At 44.2% G+C, this 24,567-nt stretch overlaps 2 protein-coding genes across 5 annotated transcripts in view; one reads left to right on the forward strand and one right to left on the reverse strand.

Annotated features, from left to right (window-relative positions):
• The first annotated feature begins 475 nt into the window (after positions 1 to 475).
• Positions 476 to 20,990, forward strand: MEST. 4 transcript variants are annotated; one of them, XM_025378339.1, is made up of 12 exons: positions 476 to 707; positions 9,693 to 9,847; positions 11,482 to 11,561; positions 12,329 to 12,406; positions 12,530 to 12,666; positions 12,819 to 12,877; positions 14,259 to 14,299; positions 15,158 to 15,228; positions 15,489 to 15,590; positions 17,356 to 17,432; positions 18,647 to 18,710; positions 19,649 to 20,990. In XM_025378339.1, exons 2-12 carry the CDS (start codon positions 9,694 to 9,696, stop codon positions 19,764 to 19,766), a joined length of 981 nt encoding a protein of 326 aa, XP_025234124.1. In that variant the 5' UTR covers positions 476 to 707; position 9,693; the 3' UTR covers positions 19,767 to 20,990. The 4 variants fall into 4 exon arrangements, with proteins under 4 accessions (XP_025234124.1, XP_025234127.1, XP_025234123.1 ...); XM_025378338.1 differs by lacking the exon at positions 476 to 707 and adding an exon at positions 6,290 to 6,570; XM_025378340.1 differs by lacking the exon at positions 476 to 707 and adding an exon at positions 6,290 to 6,570 and having other exon boundaries at positions 9,693 to 9,805.
• COPG2 (coatomer protein complex subunit gamma 2) overlaps positions 20,936 to 24,567 on the reverse strand; it is a 143,335-nt gene continuing 139,703 nt past the window's right edge. The window contains exons 21-24 of the mRNA XM_025378337.1: positions 23,232 to 23,329; positions 22,356 to 22,494; positions 21,961 to 22,059; positions 20,936 to 21,503 (exon numbers count right to left, since the gene is read on the reverse strand). Of these exons, the coding sequence (XP_025234122.1) occupies positions 21,373 to 21,503; positions 21,961 to 22,059; positions 22,356 to 22,494; positions 23,232 to 23,329 (467 nt within the window). The 3' untranslated portion in view covers positions 20,936 to 21,372. The remainder of the gene's footprint in view (positions 21,504 to 21,960; positions 22,060 to 22,355; positions 22,495 to 23,231; positions 23,330 to 24,567) is intronic.

Below are 24,567 nucleotides of genomic sequence, written 5' to 3' on the forward strand. Positions count from 1 at the left end.
CACAGGGGTTGGTGACAGTGTCTGGGAGACAGGGGTGGATGGAAGTGCATTAACCAAGATACAGACTAGAGAAGGAAGCATCAGTTCTTAGGACAGGGGTCAGTTTGTAGTGTGGGAAAGAGGAGGTAGAGAAAGGGTAGTGAATTTCACCTAGCTCTTGTTGAGTATGAGATGTCTATGTTCGCCATGTGAACAGCAGAAAGCAGGCAAATATAAGGCTCTAGAGCACCGGGTAGAGGGAGGGCTGGCGATGGAGACTTGTGCATCTTCAGGGTAATTACGAAATCAGGGGCATGGCTGAAATACAGAAGGCTCGCCAAAGATCTCTACGTAGTTAATAACTAGCAAAATGTCACTTCTTTGGCCTTCACTTTTATTATGTAAAAGTAATAGGCCGAATACAATTTTACTCTATCCAACGCCGTAGGCTATTGTCGAAGCCACGGCCTGCCATTTCATACCCTTTGCGATAGGTGGCGCTGACGCCTGGCAGGGAGAAGGCGGCAGCACATGCTGGGCTCGGGGGCGATGGGCTGGTGCGCGGACCTGGCGACGCTCTAGCCCCGAGCCGCGTATTCGCGGCGTATTCGTGGTCGGGTCCTCCCTGGTGACAGGGTGAAGGCCGAGAACCTCTGGCCTCAGGAAGCGCATGCGCAACGGGTTCTCCCAGACATGGAGTCCTGTAGCCCAGGTCTTACCTGAATCAGGTAAGAGGCGGGCGGGGAAGGAGTGATCTCCCCATGCACCCTCGCAGCCCGCTTCAGGAGTGGGACTAGCGCTCCTTGGTGGGTGTGGCTTGTGTGCGTGGGCCACACCAGTCCTGGGGGGCAGGTAAGTGCGCGTGGCCCAGGAGGCGTGAGGCTGTGCTGACGAGGGGAGGGCTCCCGGGGCGCGTGGGTCCCCGCACTAGGTGCGCCGCCGCCGGCCCACAAGAGGACCACGTGGGCGAGAGCCTCGGTCGTCGTCTCCCAGCACCTCGGGGTCGTAGAGAACACAAAAGTCACACAACCCTCGCCGAGGCTTGACCCCCGCTTAGTCATTAATTAGCTGGCTCCACCCGCCCTCCTGGGCGATTTCTTGGGAGGCTGCGCCTTCCCACTTGGGGGACAGCCAGCCTTGGAGGTAGGGAAGGTCGCAGGCACACGGGTGTGACCGAGTGGTAGAGGGCGCGGTCGTTCGGGGTCGGAGCTGCAGGTGCAGATCCAGGCGCTGGGGTCACCAGGGCGGAGAGCGGCAGTGGTGGCGCGGCTGGAGGCCTGGTTCGGGGAGGGGGACAGCCGGTGAGGTGAGGAGAGCAATCGAGGAAAACGGAAGCACCTGCTCCTGGTTGACTAATTCTGGCTGGAGGCATAATCTAAGGTGGGAAAGTAGTAACAGAAAAAAAAAAAAAGCGAGAAAGACCGACTGTGCTTGTGCTGAAGCCCTTGCCTCCCCAGGCAGCTGGGAAATTGCCTGCCTGAAAGAAAGTAGCTATTTTCCTTAGGGGACTGTGGTGAGGGACAAATGAGATAATATCTGTGAAAGGGTAAAGAGCTATAAAAATGCAAGATTCTATTACTTAATTAGAATCCTTCAGCCTGTTTATCTGTTTGAGTGGATAAAATGTCCTCTAGGTGCGAGATAGTGGGGTAGGAGTACCTGGTGAAGCAGTACCAGCTGTGGGATAATGGGATGTGTGGAGTAATGCAGAGGGTGTGTGAAGATAGTTTAGGGGTGCCCGCTGTCACCTGGAGAAACAACCATCTGTCATTTAGGGTCATCTTATTTGGGTAAGAGATTATTCAGTTCCACTGCTTCCTTCGTCTACCACTCATCTTTTGAGCTTTTTACAGCCAAAGACTTTTACTCAAAATTGGGCCTGAAGAGGAAGACATCAGTCGCTTCAGGGATATATTGGTTAATTTGTTTTTGTTTTTGAGATGAAGTCTCGCTCTGTCGCCCAGGCTGGAGTGCAGTGGCGGCATCTCATCTCACTGCAACCTCCACCTCCGGGGCTCAAGCCATTCTCCTGCCTCAGCCTCCCAAGTAGCTGGGACTACAGGCACACACCACCACACATGGCTAATTTTTGTATTTTTGGTAGAGATGGGGTTTCACCATGTTGGCCAGGCTGGTCTCAAACTCCTGATCTGAAGTGATCCGCCTGCTTCAGCCTCTCAACGTGCTGAGATTACAGGTGTGAGCCACTGTGCCCGGCCATATTGGTTAATTTGGTTGAGAGCGAGGTTGATGTGATTTTATTGATGATAATGTCTTCAATTTGTTTTGCCCTCAGTATGAAGCAGCATGTCATACCAAGGGTTCTGGGCTGAGGGACATAACTAGGGAAGACTGAGTTGTGGATTCGTCCCCTCAGTAGAGGATCACCTTGGCCAAGTTCCAGTTCATCTTGGAGCCTTACTTTACATCAGATGGGAAAAGACCTTGCAAATCATTCATTCAGTCTTATATGCAGAGCTTGCATACCTGCCACAGGGTTACCCAGCCCCCAGTGGACAGGGAATTTGTCCCATCCCCAAATGGCCGAGCCACCCAATCCCTCTAGACAGCCCCTACTGTTGGAAAATTCTTTATGTTGAATCGACATCTGTTTCTCTACAATTTGCACTCTTTGGAGCCATACAGAATAAAATGTCTAATGCTGCTTCCACAAATATTTGAGGACCGCTAACACATTTCCTTCTTCTACTTACTCCACAAGGCTTCTTTTCTTCAAACTAAATATGCCCAGCTATTTCAAACAGGGAGGCAGTGTGGAGTAGTGGAAAGAAGGCCAGCTTTGGAGCCAGGCACATCTGCGTTCAATTCCCAGCCCCTTCACATCCTAACACTCAGCGTTCCGAGCTGCCATATCTTTCTCTGAAATCTGTGAGTGAAAATACTTGTCTAGCCAGGCTACTGTGAGGATCAGGGATATGTTGGGTGAAGATCCATGCTCATGGTAGGAGCTTAAAATACAAGAGCTGTTACACCTTCAATTTGCAATTCATTTAGTTGATCTTCTCTGAACACATTCCTATTCGTCTCTGTGTTTCAATATCTATCTGCTCTGTAGAACAGAATAAAATGCTTTCTGTGAATTCTAACTAGCAGAATAGAGTAGGATTAGCTTATTTTTGGTACTTCCCCTCAGTCTACAGTCACAGTAGCCTTTTTTAGGGTCCTGTCCTACTGATTCGGTAAGTTTCTCAACCAAAACCCCTTCGTTAATATGTGCTCCTCTGTTCAACCAAGTTTCTCCCATTATGAAGTGTTTTAGTTGATTTGAATCTACAATGATGGCTCTTGAAAGTGGCAGTCCCAGTTGTGTCTTGTCGTCTCCATAAATATCCTGCACTTGTCACATTATGGTTCTCAAACTGGGGTTAGAAAAATACGGTTATTGAATCTGTGATACCGTCCCTGCAGATCCCATACCACTGTTGTGAATCAGCGAGATAATAAACACGGAGCTTTCTACATGAATTTTTGCACAAATCTGAGGTCTTATTGTGAGGCGGAACTGTGTTAGACTTGGAATGTGACAAGAATGTGTGATAAGCCACTGGCTGAGGGAAGACTACTGCATGAGATACCCTGCACGGCCCAGGATAGCATCAGCCTGGAGGAACTGAAAGGGTGCAACTTCGAGCAAGCCAGAGCAGGCTTTGAATTTATGTGTGGCTGTGTGTTTTCTCAGGGCTCTGAGTGTTTTATACCTTGGGTCAAATTCTTCCCCTGTGGAGGAAGCTCCTTTCTGGAAGTAAATCAGGCACATTTAGAAGATTCGTTAACTCTTTGGCTCCTGGGGGATTATGGCCAGCATTTTCTCTCTTAGACTTCCGACAGCAAATTCCTGGTTGGGCCAAGCTGATATCTTTGAGCTGACTTCTGTACTCAGGGTTCTTCCAAACAGGAATATGCTTTCTCTGCCTAAGATCTGGGTTCCATGCCCATCTCAACCTCAATCCCTCCTTCAAAGAAGTTTTTCCTAATTACTCGGCCAGACATCAATAATGTCTGAAGGGAGGATTTCTCCCGAGTGTCACACTTGGAATTCCTGTTGTCTTGGGGCGCTCTCCCTGGTGCTCCCCGCTTCCCCCAGGGCCTTTAAACTGTTTCTCCTCCAGGCTGTCCACTTGAGCCATGTGGGTAGATATGTTCCATGGCCTTCAGAATAAGATCCTTTGTGGGGCACTCAGTCCATAAACAGAAAATTGCCTTCATCTTGGGTGCTGGTGTTTCTGGCCTGGTGAGAATGAAAGTGTGGAATTGTTTGTAGGACTCAAAGGTTCCATTAACAATAAGTATGAAAAATATATAACGCAAAGGCTTTTGTTATTGTTATTATTAAAATAGGAAAGCCTTTACCTTGTTGGAAGAACCGATTTAGATTTTGAAGAGTAATTCAGTCTTTAAAAGGTAGTGATAATTAAAATAGGTAATCTTTGACTTGTAAAGAGACTAATTTAAATTTTGTTAAGTAACCAATTAAGGCCATAAAGAGTTTAAATCCATCTGTGGCTTCTCATTTTCTCTAGAACAAATTCCTAATTCCCTACGATGAAATTCTCTTGCTAGCCTAATTTTTTGCCTGTTGGTGCCCCGGTTCAAAGGACTTCCCGTTTTCCGCAAACGCGCGGCCCTGAGCCTCCAGTGCTTCGCGAAAGCCGTCCCCTCCGGCTGGAATGTTCTTTGTCTCTCTGGTAAATGTCTATTCATCATTCAAGACCACCCTTCCCCCCTCCCCTTAATTACTTCCTCCCCTGTGCGCCCTCAAATTCTTGTACTTATTCAAGCAGGATTTATTAGGGGCCAGCACCGTGGCGGGCTCTGGGGATACAAAAGGCGAATAATACTTGGGCTCGGCCTCTGAGGGCCTTACATGTTAGGAAGGAGTGGGTCAACTGCCACAAACGTCACTAGGAAATTACAAGGAAAATTTTAAAAAGTGGCAGTTCTTGTCTGTCTGCCCCTTCAGATGGCCTGCGTCTTGCTCTCGGGCCGGGGCTATTTCTCATTTATTTCGCACCCCCGGTTCTTAGCGCGCTGTAGGTGCTAAATCAGCTTTTGTTTCATGAGTGCGTTTACTGGGGGCAACCAGACCCCTGCAGAAGTGTACCTGTGTTGTGCCACAGGTTCTGATGACAGGCTCATAGGCGGTAGTTTCCTCAGTGCCCGTGGGTCGCCCTCGGTCACGGGTTGGAGGCCCTGCGGGCCAGCGCCGAACCTTTCGGGTGCAGAGTTGCAGAGTCGCGGAGGGCCTGGGCCGTGCGCGACCGAAGGGAGGCCTGCAGCGCCCCCTCTGGATGCAGCGGGCACCAGCCGGCCGGCTGCCCCGCTCACCAGCTTGCGCCCCGCGTGCGTTCACCAGTATTTCAGTTTATGGTCAGAAAATGAACACAGACACTTCGTGATACTCTACACTTTTCAAAGGCGTAAGGGATGCCTTTTAAAGGATTATGGATTAGAAAAATTCCTCCCTCTTTCTTGTGCCACTGAGCCCTTGCACTGTGATTCTATATTACGTAAATAAAGGGGGCTTTGCTCTCCTAATTGTGCCCACTCTTCTGTGCAGCGCGGACTGGCTCATGCAGGGAGCGGGGCTGCGAGGGCGCTGCTGTAGCCGGGAGTCTGGCATGCCGACCACGTCGCGCTGCTGTAAAGGAAACCTGCCCCGCGCGGTGGCGGTGGCTGGAGTGGCAGAAACCGGACTTTGTGCAACTTTGGCCATAGTGGCCATACCATGAATCTGTTTACTAGCTTGGTGGTGGGTCCAGCAGAGCTTGTCGCTCCCTGGCCGCTTGCTCGTGCCCTTGGTGGTTACCGGGAGTTAGGGACTTAGGGCGCGTAGGGCCCTCGTGGCTTGCCACCTCTCACGGTTCAGTACGAGGGACGGGAGCAAGCGCCACGGCCGGCACCCCCGAGCCCTGCTGCCCCTTAGGTCGAGCGGCCATCCTCCTGTGGGGCTTGTGGGCGGCCTGTGGGGTTTGTGGGTGGTCTAAGGAAAGTGTTGGGGCTCTCAGGGGTCTGCTGTTTTTGCCCGTGGCCTTAACTCGTCAGGGGAGGGTTTCTGCAGCAGAATCTCGGGCTCAGGGTTGGGGGTTCACGAGGGAGCAGCGGGGTCTTGGGGAGGGGGCTCGACACCCCTGAAGGTGCTCCCTAAAGGAGCCACTGTTAGAGGGGCACCCCATCTCTGTGGCCGTGGCGGTGGCAGAGTGGCTGGGAGGGGCTCTGCGGCGAGCGGGGGAGCAGGCGGTAGGGGTTCTGCGGCGATGGGCGGGCTAGGGGCGGGGCGCGGGTGGGCTCTAAAAGTCGGTGCCCACTCGCTCCGCGCTGCCGCGGCAACCAGCACACCACAGCACCTCCTCTGCGGCAGCTGCGCCTCGCAAGCGCAGTGCCGCAGCGCACGCCGGAGTGGCTGTAGCTGCCGGGCGCGGCGCCGCCCTGCGCTGCTGTGGGCTGCGGGCTGCGCCCCTGCTGCCGGCTGGCCCTGCACGGCTGCGGGCTCCGCGGCGCCCGGTGCTCTGCAACGCTGCGGCGGGCGGCATGGGATAACGCGGCCATGGTGCGCCGAGATCGCCTCCGCAGGTGGGTGTGCGGTGGGAACGAGGGGGTGTGGCTGGCCGCCCTGGGACTAGGGCGCGGGCGAGTGGCGGACTGCTTGCCCGTGCTCGAGCCGGGGCTGCTTTTGGGCGAAAACTCTACCGACAGGCGGCACGCATTCCGCGCCCGCTCTGCCTACTTGAGGAGGGGGTGTCACTCCTGCACGCAATGGCATGTTCAGAGCGCGGGACCTCTTTGGGTTAGGATTTCTAGACCCCGGGATTGCCTTGGTGAGATTTAGGATTTCTGGACCCCAGCGTTATCTTGATATGACTTGGGATCCATAATGACCCTGGTCTCACCCTGATACGAATTGGGATTTTTAGATCCTGGCATCACCCTGGCGCGATTTAGGATTTTTATACTCATTGTTGCAGCATGATTTAGGATTTCTAAACCCTAGCATCGCCCTGATTTGATTTAGGATATTTGGACTCTGGCTTCCCTCTGGTGCGATTCAGGATTCTTAGACTCCGCCTTTGCCGTGGCGCGATTTAGGATTTATAGATCCCGGCAAAGCCCTGGTGCGATGTAGGATTTTTAGACCCCGCCATTACCGTGGCGCGATTTAGGATTTCTAGACCCCCAAAGAGCCCTGGTGCGATGTAGGATTTTTAGCCCCGCCATTGCCGTGGTGCGACCTAAAGGATAGACCCTAGCATCGTCCTGGTGCGATTTAGAGTTTTTAGAACCCCAGTATCTCTGTGGCGCACCTTAGAATTTCAAAAACAAGATAATCGCAGTGCCAAGATCGCCGCGGTGCACCTTAGGATTTCAAGACCCAGGTACCACGGTGGCGGGAGTCACCGCAGAGTGACTAGAACTCACAGTACCCGTCAGCTGCCTTAAGTATTTTTCAGATTTCAGTAACAAGCGCGAGTGAGAACGGCGATGTGACCAAACGGTCATGTTGCGCAGCGATTGTTCGCCTTAGTTTCGCGGGTTTATAAAGTGGTTCATTCATTTTGCGGCGACGCCATCAGGTGGGCAGCAGGTTGGGTGATATTATTACTGGAGTGTGTTTTTCTGTTTACCAGATGAAGAAATCAAGGCCCAGAAATTTCTGGAAAGTTTGTTACTGGAGTTTGCTTATTTTCTCTGCTCATGGCTCATCAAATAATTGGGATTTTGGCCAAAAAATGTTTGCTTAACCCATTTCGCCTACTGACTGCTAGGCTGCTTCACTTCTAAAAATCCTAAAAGGTCATGGGGGCATTTTTACTGAGGTAATGAGACAAGAAACGGCTCCTTGAAAGGTTGCCGCTTTGCTTTCTTGGAGTAAGAGGAGGAGGGTGTGGAGGGGGGTGTCCAGGAGTGGAGTATGTTGGTCGATCGCCTCGATTTTTAACCCCCATTTTCCCTAAGCACCAGCGGGGGAGCCTCCCCATTTGCCGCTCTGGCCGCCCCTCCCGGGGCTCTCTGCTGAGTCACTGCAGAGATTCAGCTGCTGGAACCCCGTGGAGGAGCGTGATGAGAAGCACTGGGGGAAAGGAGTAATGAAATCCGCACATGAAAATGTATGCACTGAAGTAAAGGACAGATAGCGCTGGGCAACTGATCATCAAAACTTAATGCTTTTTGTCATCTGACCTTTCAAGGAGGTATTTGGGATATAGCCTGCTATTGTTGTGGGGTGAAAACTGTGATATAACTATCATGTTCTGGCACGTTTTTTGAACCATTTCTAGTATTACCTTGACAAGTAGGACCAAATGGTTCTATCCGTCTTATGGACAGGTACTTTGGAGAAAAAAGGAAATGACTGCCCTAATAATGCCTAAAAAATAGGCTGGGGAGCTGAGATTCTTTAAGAAACATGGTTATTTTACCACTGTAAAACCACAGGTTTGTTTTTAGAGTTTAGCTAGCTATCTCTGTCTCTAAAACTATCGGGGATTTTGGGGGGGGGGAAGTATCTTGTAAGTTGAGGAAGTTAGTGAACGTGTAGATTACAGGTAATAGGGAAGAATGTGTGTACAAACAGAAAGCCATTTCCCCCAGGGCTTTAGCAATTAATTTATTTTAGCTCTATGACAACTCTAATTTTAGTTTTGGAGGGTATTATTTCCATTCTGGCTGTTTTGAGAGAACTTCCATTCTACTGACAATTCTTGATCTGTTGACCATCAGAAGTCATAGACTTGAAACAGAACTGTTTATAATTCCTGTTTGGCACTCCTTGTCAATGTGGATAAACTGACTTGTGCCTTTGAAGTCCTGGGCATGGGAGAGTTGGGTGTACCAACCAGTGCTCTTTTTCCAAAGACAAAATCAATTCTCACATGCTGGGTATGAGTTATGCCTTATCTGGGGGTGGGGGAGCATCTTAGAAAATTAAATGGAAACTTCAAGAGTCTGCTAAGAAAAGCAGAAATATAATCTACTGCCCTGACCTCTCAAGAGATTAGATATTCAGGGTCATAACAAAGCTGCTTATGTTGGAATACCCAGCGCAGCTATCTTACTTTCAGACTGTTTACCCTGAGCAGTTTCTCAGCCCAAACCCAGAAACGAGTACTAAATGGGGCTTCATTTAGGCAGGAGGGCTGATAAGTATGCATTAAAAATCAGGAGCAACTCTCTGCTTGAGGACATGTGATAAGTTACTACACACACACTCTTTTAAGACATGAGATAAAGCACATATATATATTTTGAACACTTTACTCGTGGGGGCTAGTGGGTAGATGGTAGAGCTTTTGGAGTAAATAAGAAGTTATTTTTTTCCTGGGAAGCCTTGATAAAAGTCAACGAAAGAGTGTCCAGCATTTAAATAATCTCCCTTTTATTTATATAAAGTCCTCTTCAGCAGGTATTGGGAAGACCACAAGGGTAGGGGCTAAGGGGTTAAAGTTGGGGAGCAGAGGCGGAAGATTGTATGTTGAAATAATGTATTTTTTTTCCTTAAAATTAGAATGATGAACAAATACGGCGAGTGCTATGGCAGAGGTTCGATTATAGTCTTGGTCAGCTTTGTGCCTATGTGAAGGGCAACGTAATCATTGCTGGTAATAGCAGTCTCCCACGCCATCTTACCAGGTTTTGGTTTGTAGATGAGTGTACAACGTTACCTGACTGCTTACAGTGGGTCTCTGCTTTTCCTACAGGATGAGGGAGTGGTGGGTCCAGGTGGGGCTGTTGGCCGTGCCCCTGCTTGCTGCGTACCTGCACATCCCACCCCCTCAGCTCTCCCCTGCCCTTCACTCATGGAAGTCTTCAGGCAAGTTTTTCACTTACAAGGGACTGCGTATCTTCTACCAAGGTAAGAAGTGGACTATTGGAACACCTGCGTGTATCGGTCATGTAAGTCCCAGCTGAGGTATTTATTTTGTGTCTGCTGGTCTCTTGTTGCTCCTTAATGATGGAGGAGAGTATCTCTTTCTGTGTAGTGAGGTTGCAGAGAAGCGCAGAAAACTGCTGGGAGAATGGGGGTTGGGACTGAGATTCCAACCTGCAGACCTTACCTTTTAGTATAAGTTTTCTTTGTAGCTTGATATGTATTCTGATATATATATTTTTTTAATTGGGCAACCTTAGTGTCAGGTAATATATAAAATATTAATAGATATAACCACCATTGGTTCTCTCCTCACCATCCCTGATTTCATTTTACTGTTTTCTGTAGATTATTTGTAGTGTAACTGTGATTTAAGTCTTAATACCATTATATAAATTAATTTGCTAGTGATGATTATTATTATGACCACTACTTATCAAGTAATTACCATATGTCAGGCACTGAATTATATTTTCAGCCTTCATTGTTTAATCTTTATAACAGCATTTGGAGATAGGTGCCATTAACCTCATTTTATAGGTGAAGAACCTGAGAAACAGATTGGAAATGATTTATTTTGAGCGGGGGTCAAGAGCAATAACGAAAAATGTTTGTCATAAACCGTTTTTCATTATTGCTCCTGACCTCCTCTCATTTGCTATATTCAATTAAGTAAGTATACAATTTTCATTATGTTGGGTTGGGTTATTTCCAGTTTTACTGTTTTAAAAAACTAATGTTGAAGGAAAAGCTTCATGTCTGTACAGTTTATTTTTTCCTTACATTTTCAAACTATACTACTTGTATAAATGGAATGATTTTATTTGCACAGATTCTCAAGAAAAAAACTCTTAGGCTAAAGTATATACAATTTTTAACTGCTTCTAAATTATTTTTGAAAACCTTATTACCGAAGTTTCATGTCACTGGCAGTATATGAATATACCAGTTTTAATCCAATACTATTAGCAAGGTTAATATTGTCTAAATGTTTACCTAATTTAGATGATGCTGAATGCTTCCGTATTGTCATATGCATTTAAAAAGTTCATGTTTATGTTGATTAAGCCCTTTTTGTAGTTGACAGGATTTTGTAATAGTTTTATTATGTTTTTGATGTTAGATTGGGTCTCCTGCTGAATGAAAAGTGCTGAGCAAACAGGATAAGCTAAAGGTGTTCTTTGGGAATAGTTGCTATCTCTTAGAGAATTTCTGTGAGGCCATTCATGATAAAGTACAAATAATTTGTAGTTTTTGTGTTGGGATCATATGCTTTTAACTGTGAAATTTTACTTTTCACCGTGAAAAAATGTGCATATTACAAAACAAAAGGAGAAATGGGGATATGCTTTTTAAAAAAACACCTAGGTTGAGTAAACAGGTGCCTTCAAGTATTTTCACATAGCATGATTTTTACAGTGTTTTAATATACAGATCAAAAGGAGAAAAGGCCTGTTCTCACCTAACGCAGTAAGCTTACATTTTAAAAAGAATTGTGTCATTTTAATGTCAATTTGGTCAGTTTCTTGTCTTTTGTATCAGATTACTTAGATTTTAACATCTTCGAGGTTATTTTTATAGGGATTTGGCCTGATTGATTGTACTTTCCTTCTTCCTAGACTCTGTGGGTGTGGTTGGAAGTCCAGAGATAGTTGTGCTTTTACACGGTTTTCCAACATCCAGCTACGATTGGTACAAGGTAATGAAGTCAGACTTCTAGGTCCTACTATGTCTTAAAAAGCCTCGGCCGGGCGCAGTGGCTCAAATCCTAGCACTTTGGGAGGCTGAGGTGGGAAGATGACCTGAGGTCAGGAGTTTGAGACCAGCCAGGCCAACATGGCGAAACTCCATCTCTACTAAAACTATAAAAATTAGCCAGGCATGGTGGCACAAGCCTGTAATCTCAGCTACTCGAGAGGCTGAGGCAGGAGAATCGCTTGAACCCGGGAGGCAGAGGTTGCAGTGAGCCGAGATCGCACCACTGCACTTCAGCCTGGGTGACAGAGCGAGACTCTGTCTCAAAAAAAATTTTTTTTTAAATAAAAATTAAAATAACCTTTTATTTATTTTTAAAAAATAATTTTTTAAAATAAAAATAAAAATAAAAATTTAAAATTTTTATTAAAATAATGAAAATTAAAATAAAAGGATTTTGTTGTCAGCACTAGAAGGCTCTTGCACATTTGAATTGCTTCTAAAAAATATTAAATGTTGAACTGTTTCTTATATACTGAAAGGGAATGATAAACTCCTTGGCACTCTGGAAGGAATCACTGCCAAGTTATCCTCAACAGGGATTAATTAGCAGGAATAAAGCATTTTCCAAGAGGATCATCTGTGGGACCTGTGGTGGTTTTCTCTTTATGGAAGTCTGTTAAGCCAAGAGAGGGCTGAAGCTCCTGTGTTCAGTCTGGTGAAAGGGAGGGGCAAGAGCAGAAAGCCCAAATCATCCTTTCTTTTTTGTAGATTTGGGAAGGTCTGACCTTGAGGTTTCATCGGGTGATTGCCCTTGATTTCTTAGGCTTTGGCTTCAGTGACAAACCGGTAAGCGGCACCTATCTGGGGCTGGTGATGGGGTGTCGGGACAGACATAGACTGTGAGGGTTCGGCCGGCAGAGAGCTGTCCTCATGACTTCATCCTGTGTATGTGGGCTTTCCTTTCCTCAGAGACCACATCACTATTCCATATTTGAGCAGGCCAGCATCGTGGAAGCACTTTTGCGGCATCTGGGGCTCCAGAACCGCAGGATCAACCTTCTTTCTCATGACTATGGAGATACGGTTGCTCAGGAGCTTCTCTACAGGTCAGTGGAGCTTCAAACTTCAGCTTATAATGCTAGGAGAGCACATCGTTTCTGGACTCTTTGCATCCTTTTTCTCTCTTGGGAGTTGTCTTCAGAGGTGCACTGGTTTAAGTCTGCTCAGCTACATGTGTGTTTCCTCATCTCCCTTCTAGGTACAAGCAGAATCGATCTGGTCGGCTTACCATAAAGAGTCTCTGTCTGTCAAATGGAGGTAAATGTCTTGGCGGTAGGTAGAAAGTGGGTGTAGTCTAGAAGGGCCATCGTTAGATACCACAGCGGCACCTAAATGGTAATCTGATAATATTGCAAGTAGACATAATTAAAACTATGAGATCTCTACCTTTTCTGTGCCATCAACTCCTTTGGTGGCCTGACAGGATTTATGGACCCTTTCTCAGAATGTTTTTAAATAAACAAACAGCATTACAAAGGATAGGGACTTTACTTACACAGTAAGTAAAAAGCTGCATTATAGTCATATGTGCTTTTTCAATGCATTAGATAGCAGGATCTAGTGGAGGACCTAGGAACAGCTGTATCAGGAGTGGGGAGGGTAAAGGCTGTCTGCCGTATCTGTGACAACTGCAATAGGTTATGAGAGTATAGGATTGAAGGTACAGAAAAAAGCCACAAGTGTTTCTAATCCTACTATGATGTTAGTGTAGAAAATCCTTACTTAATGTCATCAATGGGTTCTTGGAAACTGTGACTTTAAATAAAATGTTATAATGGAACCAATTTTTTTTCTCATCAGTGTTTTAAAGAAAGGATGTTATTCAAGGACCTGCTGTACCTCATTTTGCTTAAAGCCGAAGTTTCTAAGAACCTATCCTGATGTTAAGTGAGGACTTCACTGTATGAGTCTCCCCAACTCCTAACTGGCACTGCCAAGTTTCAGTTAGAAAATACCGAACCCCTGATTAGGCCTTCTGGGCAGCCAGCTTGCAAGTCCATGAATACCCAAATGTCTCCTGAATGCCTTAAGAGCAGACTGGGAGAGAAATCTGTCTCTCCCTTTATCACTTATGCTCATGGCTTTCTTCCACTGACTCTGAAGAGAAATGGAAAAGAAAAACTCTAGGTTTTTTAAAGGACCTATACTTATTTAAAAACTTCTTGTTTTATTCTTGCAGCCCAAATCATTAACCCTTGTGTTCTGAGTGATGGCGGAAATGCTAAGGGGAGTCAGAGCCTGGTTATCAGCATTTTGGATGACCATATATTTTCTCCCCGTTTCACAATCTTTAAGATGGGAAAAGTAATTCCAGTGGGATTTATTGTGACCAGTTAAACATGTAATTCCTGGAGATGTAATTAGATGACAGTATTAAATTTTTATTTGTAATTGTTTTGGTAGTAAAGGCTGCAGAGGTGATGGTGAATAGGGTGGGTAGTTTCTGATAACGGGCTTGCCTTTGACCTTAATGTAGGTAGGCTGGGCGAGGTGGCTTACACCTGTAATCCCAGCACTTTGGGAGACTGAGGCAAGAGGTTGCTTGAGCTTGAGACCAGTGAGACCCCGTCTCTATAAAAAAAAAAAAATAAAAATAAAGCTGTAGGTAAATGACTAAGATAAGTCTCTTCTCCTACAGGTATCTTTCCTGAGACTCACCGTCCACTCCTTCTCCAAAAGGTTGGCTACTTCACTAACAGACTTTAGTTTGAGGATTTGCACTGACGTAGATAATGCTGGGACCTTTAAGGGCCGTAGCTCCTGTGATCGGCAGTAGTTCAATACTCTTCCTTGGGAATTTATCTTAATGAAGTTAGTTTTTCCCTTCGTAGGCAACTAAAGCAGAGGCAGTGGCCCCTACATAAACCCAAAACACATCCTAAGAATAAGAGATCAACAAATATTTGGAGAAATAACAGTTATGGAAAGATCTGTGTCACAAGCTTGATGTTTGAAGAAATTAGGATTCTACTCTAAACTTGAATATATCAGAGTTAAAGTTTTAGGGATTTAGTGAATTGTAGCAAAGTAATCTTAGATGGAATTAGAAATAGATTTGTCTTCCTTGAGAGAAGAATGTAGGTAGGCAAAACAAAATGCCAAGTACCAAACCATTCAGTAGCAGGAGATTTGGCTAAAGATTTAGTTCCTGCCAGGCACGGTGGCTCACACTTGTAATCCCAGCACTTTGGGAGGCCGAGGCGGGTGGATCACGAGGTCAGGAGATTGAGACCATCCTGGCTAACACAGTGAAACCCCGTCTCTACTAAAAATACAAAAAATTAGCCGGGCGTGGTGGCGGGTGCCTGTAGTCCCAGCTACTCAGGAGGCTGGGGCAGGAGAATGGCATGAACCTGGGAGGCGGAGCTTGCAGTGAGCCAAGATCGGGCCACTGCATGCCAGCCTGGGCAACAGAGTGAGACTCCGTCTCAAAAAAAAAAAAAAAAAAAAAGATTTAGTTCCTAATATAAAACCCTTTGCCCAGGTGAAGGTCTTCCTCTGGATTCTTGAGCTTTACTTCCACTTATTCCCCTCCAGCTACTCAAAGACGGAGGTGTGCTGTCACCCATCCTCACACGACTGATGAACTTCTTCGTGTTCTCTCGAGGGTAAGTGTCACTGTCAAATATTGACTGTGGCCTAGGAACAATGTTGTGAAAAGGTGCTGCCATTACAATTCTGGGCCAAATCCTAGGGCTTGATATTTTAAAGCAAAGGTGTTGGCCGCTTGCCAGGGAAGTAGAAGGAATTCATAAATCACCTATGGGTCGGACTGATGGCCGGGACTGCATGGCCTCTGAGGTTCCAGCCATATTGAACATTCTGAGTTCTCCTCACACTTATCTTCCTGCGTTTTGGACTCTTTCAGTCTCACCCCAGTCTTTGGGCCGTATACTCGGCCCTCTGAGAGTGAGCTGTGGGACATGTGGGCAGGGATCCGCAACAATGACGGGAACTTAGTCATTGACAGGTAAGAAATTACCCTTTGCTTTCGTTTCCAGAGAAGCGTTTTTGTGGAGAGTGGGGATTGCTTGTTCTGTTCCTTGCTGGCTTATTCCCTATCACAGGAAGGCTGATGACCTATGGGGCAAACCAAAAAGTCATGGTCTATATGAAGAAAGAAATAGAAAATAGAGTGAAACTGGACTCTTTGTTAGTATTAAATGCTTCAAAGTATTGAATCATGGTTGTGAAAGTAGCCTAGGGCCTCCCTCAAGGTACAAGGCTCTACCTTTTGCCTATCTTTCTGCAGCAACAGGGAGTGAGAGGGCAGACTTATCCTCCTCTGTCTTGTACAAAGAATTCCCATGCCTTGGTTCAAATGAGAAGGTAGACCCAAACCAGCTTTCATAGGGGACCCAGAGGTGGTGATAGCTGTAACTACTTGGGATAAGGCTCTGTCTTCTAGCCACCTGGGTCAGTGTAGCTTCCAGTGTTTTTACTGATGGCTTTGCTGGGAATTGTGTGTTAGAGGCAGCCAATCCTCCCACCCTCTCCTAACCCCTACAGGATCCCTGAACATTTCATTTTAGTATTAAAAAACTGAAGAACAATTAAGACTGACTTTCAAAATTATCTTATATTTTCCTTTCCAAAAAGTATATACTGTTTCTAAGATGAGATATTTGAGGGTTCACAAAAATAACTCCTGGAGTTGCCAGGCAGAATGAGTAGAATACATGAGTTCTAAAATGTGGCAGTAGTGTCTTATGCTGGAGAAGGAGGAATTCTCTCCATTTTGTCTGTGGTCAGATGAAGCCTTGTGCTCATCAACATCTACACTTAGAATTTTGAAGTAGATGTCGGCTGGGCGCAGTGGTTCACACCTGTAATTTGAGCACTTTGGGAGGCCAAGGTGGTCGGATCACCTGAGGTCAGGAGTTCAAGAACAGCCTGGCCAACATGATGAAACCCCGTCTCTACTAAAAATACAAAAATTAGCCAGGTGTGGTGCCACACGTCTGTAATTCCAGCTACTCAGGAGACTGAGGCACAAGAATTGCTTGAGCCCAGGAAGCGGAGGTTGCAGTGAGCTGAGATCATGCCACTGCATTTCAGCCTGGGCAACAGAGTGAGACTCCGTCTCAAAAAAAAAAAGAAGTAGATGTCAACACAGAAGATCATGTGTTTCAATCCTCTTATTTTAAAAATGAGGAGGCTAGCCAGGTTCTTTGGCACATGTTTGTACTCCCAGCTACTTGGGAGGCTGAGGTGGGAGGATCTCTTGAGGCCAGGAGTTATAGCTGTAGTGAGCTGTAATTGCACCTGTGAATAACCACTGCACTCCAGCCTGGGTAACATAGGGAGACCTTGTCTTTTAAAAAACAAACCAACCAACAAATGAGGAAACCAAGTTGAAAGATCTGTGTTATATATTTGAGTCAGAGAGGTAGGTAGTGGTGAAGCTAAAATTGGAACCTTAGACCTGGGCTTTTTAGTTACATAAAATCCAAACCAACTATCAGCCTTCCTAGATGTCATTCCCTGCTTAATAAATACACGAAACCACTAATTCTTATATTGATAGTAGGCATAATCACTACTAGAGCTACATGGTGGTTAACTCTAGAGGTTAACAGAAATGGATAAATTAAGTGGGACATTTCCAGGAATGCTAAACTGCTTCTGGATTAAGAAATTGTATCTTGTATTCCTTGTGGCTCTTGTCATGCCCTTGAATCCCTATAACAGTAAAGGTTTCTTGTTCTGCTCATGCTGACTTACCTGTCCTATAGTCTCTTACAGTACATCAATCAGCGGAAGAAGTTCAGAAGGCGCTGGGTGGGAGCTCTTGCCTCTGTAACTATCCCCAGTGAGTATTTTTATATTATTGATAGGAAGCTGAAGGACTATAGGGTTAAAATAATTGCAACTCCTTTATACAATTAGGCTTACCAGATTTAGCAAATAAAAATGTTAAGATACCCAGTTAAATTTGAATTTCAGATAAACAACAAATGCTTTTTTAGTATTTAAGTATGTGTTGTACAGTATTTAGGACCTACTTAAACCAAAAAGAAATCAATTTTCATCTGAAATTCAAATTTATCTGGGTATCCTTTATTTTACTAGCAGCTGTACTCATGACATCTGGAACAGTGATGTTTGTGTGTAGAGTGAAGTATATAAAAAACTGAGATATTACTGTAAAGGTAGTTGGTATTACTGATTTCTGTGGTGTGCATTGTCAGTGACTGCCACATTACATGCTGAATTGCTCGGACAGAAGGCTGTTTGGATTACTAATTAAGAGGCTATAGGTGGTTTGTACTTATTTGTCTTTTCATTCTTACAGATTTAAAAAGAAAATTACAGTGTTTCACACATAGTGATTAGTGCTCAGGAAATTATCGGTTGATTTCAAATGTCAAAGGTCTGTTATAACTGAAGAGAGACTTAAAGAATGATAGTATCCTGGACTTAGAGAATGTTGAAAGATGGGCATATTCCATTTGGTCTAGGGTGCAGGAGAGTTGGATGAGGGACCAGTTGGTTGTCTATAGGAGGAGATGTATCCAATGAATGAACTGGTGCATTCCTAGCTGCTCTTTAGAGGTTACCTAATAAAACAAGCTAGGTTTTCTATCACACAAAAAAATTATTTATAGAAAATATTTTCTTGGGCTGGCTGAGGCGGCTCACGTCTGTAATCCTAGCTCTTTGGGAGGCTGAGGCGAGAGGACTGCTTGAGCCCAGGAGTTTGGCACCACTCTGGGCAACACAGTGCGCACATTTTTCTCTACAGATAAATTTAAAAGTTAGCCAAGTGTGGTGGTGCACACCTGTATAAAGTCTCAGCTACTGAGGACGCGGAGGTGGGAGGATCGCTTGGGCCAATGAGTTTGAGGTTACAGTGAGCTATGACTGCACCACTGCACTCCAGCCTGAGCAACAGAGAGAGACCTTGCTTATTATAATAAAAAAAGGGAGAAGAAAACATTCCTTTTTGGAGAGGAGTTAATTTTAGGGTGGGAGTAAAACAGATGTGAGAGCTGTTAAGTATTTCATTCCTTTTCTCTTTCCTAGTTCATTTTATCTATGGGCCATTGGATCCTGTAAATCCCTATCCAGAGTTTTTGGAGCTGTACAGGTGAGTCTCCCTGAGAGAGGTCTATGTTTTGTTAGTATCTCATCCTGACAGTGGTAAACAGAATTACCTGTTGAGGGCTATTGGCTCTAGCCATTGTCTCTAACCTCACTGGCTGTTCATCCAGGAAACAATAAAAGCATTGAGTTGAGGAATCTTATTCTAACATAATTGTAATATCAAGAAATTCAGTTATACATTCTCTTGATTTATACATAGTCTGTTTTCACTGTCATCACTGCTACATATTCCTTGGTGTACAAAAAGCTCTCATGTGAGTCAAAGGTTGAAAGTGGATATATCCTACAAAGTGTTTGTTTTAGTCCGATTGTAAAGCCATTTCATTGACTTAGGCTGAGCAGATGGCAAGGAGAGATTGAGAAGAGCTCATTGTGGAAAAGTGCCTTCTCATTGGTTGCTATTCTCTCTAGGTACTTACTTGGAAGGTATCAGAGTATGAAATCTTGATTGATTATGTCACATAAGAATGTTCCATACCTTCCTGTGGCCTACTGGATACAAGCTAGTAGTAAATAGCTTGCATATAATTTTAAATAAAATACCCCCTCTCATCTCCTGGGATTAAGGGAAGATCCTTGGTTATCTCTGCTTGGGCAGTGAGTTGCTGTGTGATCCACTTGTTTGATGCTTCATCCTTCTCTAAGGAGCTGAAAATCATCTTGCTTTGACAATTGTTGCAAAAGTGTTATATTTTCAAGTTGTTGTTTGTTGGATTATGAACATTTAAAAACTAGTTTGTATAAATGGAATTGGCAAGTTTACCTGCCTAAGATACAATTTCAGAGTAGAAGGTGAATAAGCTCTTTGGTGGCTCCTTCCAGTATAGTGTGTCCACAGGGTCATTTACTGGGGCTTCCCACTGGCTTACATCCCTCCTCCTCCAGCCTCAAGTTCACCTGCGTGCTGTTCTCTTCCACTAGGAAAACGCTGCCGCGGTCCACAGTGTCGATTCTGGATGACCACATTAGCCACTATCCACAGCTAGAGGATCCCATGGGCTTCTTGAATGCATATATGGGCTTCATCAACTCCTTCTGAGCTGGAAAGAGTAGCTTCCCTGTATTACCTCCCCTACTCCCTTATCTGTTGTGTATTCCACTTAGGAAGAAATGCCCAAGAGAGGTCCTGGCCATCAAACATTATTCTCTCACAAAGTCCACTACTCAAATTGGTGAACAGTGTATAGGAAGAAGCCAGCAGGAGCTCTGACTAAAGTTGACATAATAGTCCACCTCCCATTACTTTGACATCTGATCAAATGTATCTTGGCTTTGTTTTTGTGTTATTAGGAAATTCTGATGAGCATTACTATTCTCTGATGCAGAAAGACGTTCTTTGGCATAAAATACTTTTTAACACTTTGGATTTCTCTGAAATATTTAGAAGTGCTCATTTCTGGCCCAGCCCCAACAGGAATTCTATAGTAAGGAGGAGGCGAAGGGGGCCTCCTTCCCTCTCCTTGAATGACGTTATGGGCACATGCCTTTTAAAAGTTCTTTAAGCAACACAGAGCTGAGTCCTCTTTGCCATACCTTTGGATTTAGTTTCATCAGCTATTTTTAGTTATAAACATTTTGTTAAAATAGATATTGGTTTAAATAATATAGTATTCTAGGTATTTGATTTAAGACTATGATTTACCTATACATTACATATATTTTATAAGGACACTAAACCAGCATACCCTTACTCTGCCAGAGTAGTGAAGCTAATTAAACATGTTTGATTCCTGAATAAATTGAACTAAATCCAAACTACTTCCTAAAATCACAGGACATTAAGGACCAATAGCATCTGTGCCAGATATTTACTGTTATTAGCTGGGAAGACCAATTCGAACAGCAAATAACAGTCTGAGACTCCTCATACCTCAGTGCTTAGAAGCATGTTTCTCTTGAGCTACTGTAAAGGGGAAGGGATTGTTGTGTAGTCCAAGTCACCATGCTGAATGTACACTGATTCCTTTATGATGACTGCTTAACTCCCCACTGCCTATCCCAGAGAGGCTTTCCAATGTAGCTCAGTCATTCCTATACTTTACAGACAGGAAAGTTCCAGAAACTTTAAGAACAAACTCTGAAAGACCTATGAGCAAATGGTGCTGAACACTTTTTTTTTTAAGCCACATTTCATTGTCTTAGTCAAAGCAGGATTAAGTGATTATTTAAAATTCATTTTTTAAAATTAGCAACTTCAAGTATAACAACTTTGAAACTGGAATAAGTGTTTATTTTCTATTAATAAAAATGAATTGTGACAAAAGTGGACTCTGGCTTCCCCTCCCCCTCACCCCCACCCCTCTGGGATAAAAATTTTCCAGCATTGCCAGGAGCTTTCAGGTACACATTAAATTAAAGAATAAAATGAAGTTAAGCAGCTGGAGTATAGGATAGTATTTGATTTTCAAGATCACCTGAAGCTGCACTATTGTACCAAAGCTGACCAAGTATAATAAAAAGAAAAAAAAAACAACCCATGCACAAAGATAGACACCTGCTTGATCTGCTGGCTCAGGGCCAAATGTTTAATTTGCTTCTCCAAAGTCATTCATCTTCAAAAGTGTGATTCTGGGAAACTGATGCCACTAGCCTAAAAGCCCACTGACCGTGAAGTGTACATCAGTTTCCTCTTGTCCAGTAAGCCTTTATCCAACAGAAGCTAAGATAACATCTACAGGTGTTCTCTCTTTGCTTCTGACAGTCACCTGCATGGTCACTCCATCGGCTAAGGCCAGCCTGGACCTCACCAATAAATCATAGCCACCTCTGAATATGCCTGAGAGAAAAAAGTGAGGAAAAACATATTAAGAACCCAAAACAAGCACTGGATAATGAAATTTATCATGCTCTCCCTGCATCTCCTTTCTATTAGTTTAGTTTTCCAGAGATTTGTGGAAATTGAATCCTACGCATAAATTCCAAATATATATTTTTTATATTCCCATGAAACCAGATACATAGAAGGTATTCAAAAATACCAATTTGGAGTACTCAAAAGGAATGTTGGTGGTGGCTTTGGTATCTGTTGGAGAGATTTAAGTGTTTTAGGTCAAATGTACATCTTAAAAGAATAACTAAGAATAGCATGCAAAACAAATTATTCATTTTGACTGGGTTTCACATTGTGGCTCATATAATGGGATGATGGGACAAAAGCAAGGCGTAAGATGCCCATCTATATCCTATTAAGCTTTGCAAGAAAATGGAAGGAAAATCTGATGGAAGCTTCTTACCTGCCAGATAGAGCGAATGGGAATTCTTGTTCTCAGGTACTTTATCGGACCTCTCACATGGCTGCATGCCCAGAAATGTGATGATATTGTTGACAGCCTCTGTGTTGAGAAGATGTATGAGACAGTATTAGAAAAGTAAAGCACAGGGATCTCCCTCTGCACCAGTCTATGCTGGGAGCTGGGGTGGAAGGGGCTGTTGGTGATGTGTAGAGGGAGGCTACTTGGACTAGAAAATGGCTGATCAGTTAGATGATGAAGACAGGGTGCTGGCCTTTTAAGTAAGAGATTTATGAAGTTTTTTTTTTTTTTACAAGGAGTTCTTCTGGAGTAACAAATATACCTATTAGGTGTTATATTGCTATCAGGCAATATACTGATAGCAAAATGGGTCTCACCTTCAAGGGTTTTGGTAGAACTGAGGGCAAAGGTTTCCTCTTTCTCAAAGGTATCTCCCACCTCTTCCCAAGCAGCAGCAAAGTTAGGCTTCAGTACTTTCTGAATGTGGTCAGACACAGTCACTTCGAGATCTTCCAGCTAGTGGGTAACAAGCAGTCAGTAAAGAAAAGTCCTTTCTGTTATAGGGCAAAGATAAAGGAATTAATATAGTTCTCTGGAGCCTAGAGAAAACTCTACCACCAAAATAGTTTAAGTTCTGTAGTCTGGATAAATCTAATGCTGGAGCCCTTAGCAAAGGAAAGCAAGAAAACAGAACATCTGGCAAGAGCCAAATTCAGATCAACATCTGTAGCCCTGAGGTACAGAGTAGTCATGTTGTACCCACACTTGACCACTGAGTTCTGGGCACACAGTACCCTCTCATCATTCACTAAGAGGTTGATATTTTTAAAAGTTTTCCCTCCATTCTGTGAAGGCTTTTTAATCCATGATCTGGCTATAAACTAACAGTTGCTGAAGCAAAAACAAAAAACCAAAAAACAAAACCAACCCCCGACCCCAAATCATTTTAAATAAAACTGATCTCAATGAAAATCATGTAATTATTTTTATTTCTTAATTATCCCTATTATAAAGAAAAAAAAAAGGGTGAGTTTGTTTTAATGATGAAGTGGTAAATCTCAATTATCTCTGGCCTGATGCTGTCCAGTTACAGAGGAGGGTTAGTCCAGGTCCTCCTAAGTTGTCATCTGTTTCAGAAGAATAGAAATCCCATAAGTTTATGTCAGATGCTCCTAGAAAAATGTTCTCTCAAGGCAGAAGTCACTTAGTGCTGCGAAGGTGTCAAAGAAAGTCTCTCTGCTGGGAAGACTCACCACATACTCATCATCATACCCATCCTCATCTGGAACTCCAGTGTTAGGGTCACAGTCCCGGACTGTAAACTTCATGGTGCAGCTAAAGGTGCCTGCAACTGGAGGAGAAGGCAGGCAAACCTGCATCAGTGGGCAGTGCAAGCGAGAAGTTTCCATCATTTCTTAGGAAGTGCCACCTGTACTCAGCATTGTGTTCCACATTTTCCAGTTAAATACACATGCCCTGTTTTCTAGGGTAGTGGTTCTCAAAAGCAGCCTGCAAGCGGGTCAGAAAGGCAGTCTCACAAAGCATGAATGTAAAGTCTATTCCACGCTGTGGGTTACAGCAGTACAGGAATGATAACATGGGCAAACTGTTTCTCTATTGGTATGAAGAAAGCAGCAGAGAGGTCCTTTTGGGGGCTTTTTGCCATGCCTATCTCAAAGAGGCCTAAATGTTGAAAAATAGTATTTTGTGAACCACTGCTGTAGGACCTGACCGAAAAAAAAAAAAAAAAAACCGATGGTAAAAAAAGCATACAGATCATCAGATTAACATTGACCAATCTCATCAGCACCTCAATACTATCTTTAGATTGTGGACTGATGGCGGGCCCACAAATCACCAGACAGAACTTGCTTTATCTGTCAACCTTCAGCCTAAAGTGAGGAGGTCAGTAATGAGTTTCTATTATTGGTAAAGTCAGTGTCTTAAATGGAAAAGCAAGTGGGCAGTTGTATGTTTTCACACAAGTGGTGTTAAGTAATAAGAAATGGAGGTGGGGGTACATTTTTGGAAAGTGAAGTCTTTATAAAGAAGACAGGATTTTCTGAAATGTTTGAAGGAGGGGACTTAGCAAGCAGGGATGAAGAAAAGGCATTTAGGATCTTATCTATGGTCTGGAAAAAGCTTACAGGTACAAAAATATTAGATATTGGGGCAGTTAAAAAGTTATTTGGGGGATAGGCGAGGAGAGGAAAGAACAGGCTCAGATATAAAGACCATATATGACAGGTTGGGTAATAAGACTTCCATCTGCTCAGTCTTGACTTTAAATTCCATCCATTCATCCATCCATACATGTAGTGACTGTCAATACATGTTGACATTATATGTAAAGGTATAAGCTTATGTGCCAGACACTTGGATAAAAAGATGACTGAGACATGACCTCTGTCTCTAGGAGCTGTCTAGGAGTTAAGTAAGCGTGTGAGGCTGTGTGTGTGCGATCTATCTATGACATTACAACTCAGTGCCATAGATCCTTTAAGTTTTAAGAGAGTGCCATGTGAAGGTGCAGGATTAACCAACAGCCTGGGAAAACTGTAAAAAATGTTAAACGACACAGTAGTTTAA

This window comes from Theropithecus gelada, chromosome 3 (assembly GCF_003255815.1).
Source record: "Theropithecus gelada isolate Dixy chromosome 3, Tgel_1.0, whole genome shotgun sequence".
Taxonomy (NCBI): domain Eukaryota; kingdom Metazoa; phylum Chordata; class Mammalia; order Primates; family Cercopithecidae; genus Theropithecus; species Theropithecus gelada.

Bases quoted from the DNA above. Each gene is read 5' to 3' on its own strand.
- MEST (XM_025378338.1), top strand. From the start codon at position 6,545: ATGGTGCGCCGAGATCGCCTCCGCAG. The intron at 12,407-12,529 runs GTAAGCGGCACC...TCCTTTCCTCAG, and splicing joins TTGGCTTCAGTGACAAACCG to AGACCACATCACTATTCCAT. The intron at 17,433-18,646 runs GTGAGTATTTTT...TCTCTTTCCTAG, and splicing joins TGCCTCTGTAACTATCCCCA to TTCATTTTATCTATGGGCCA.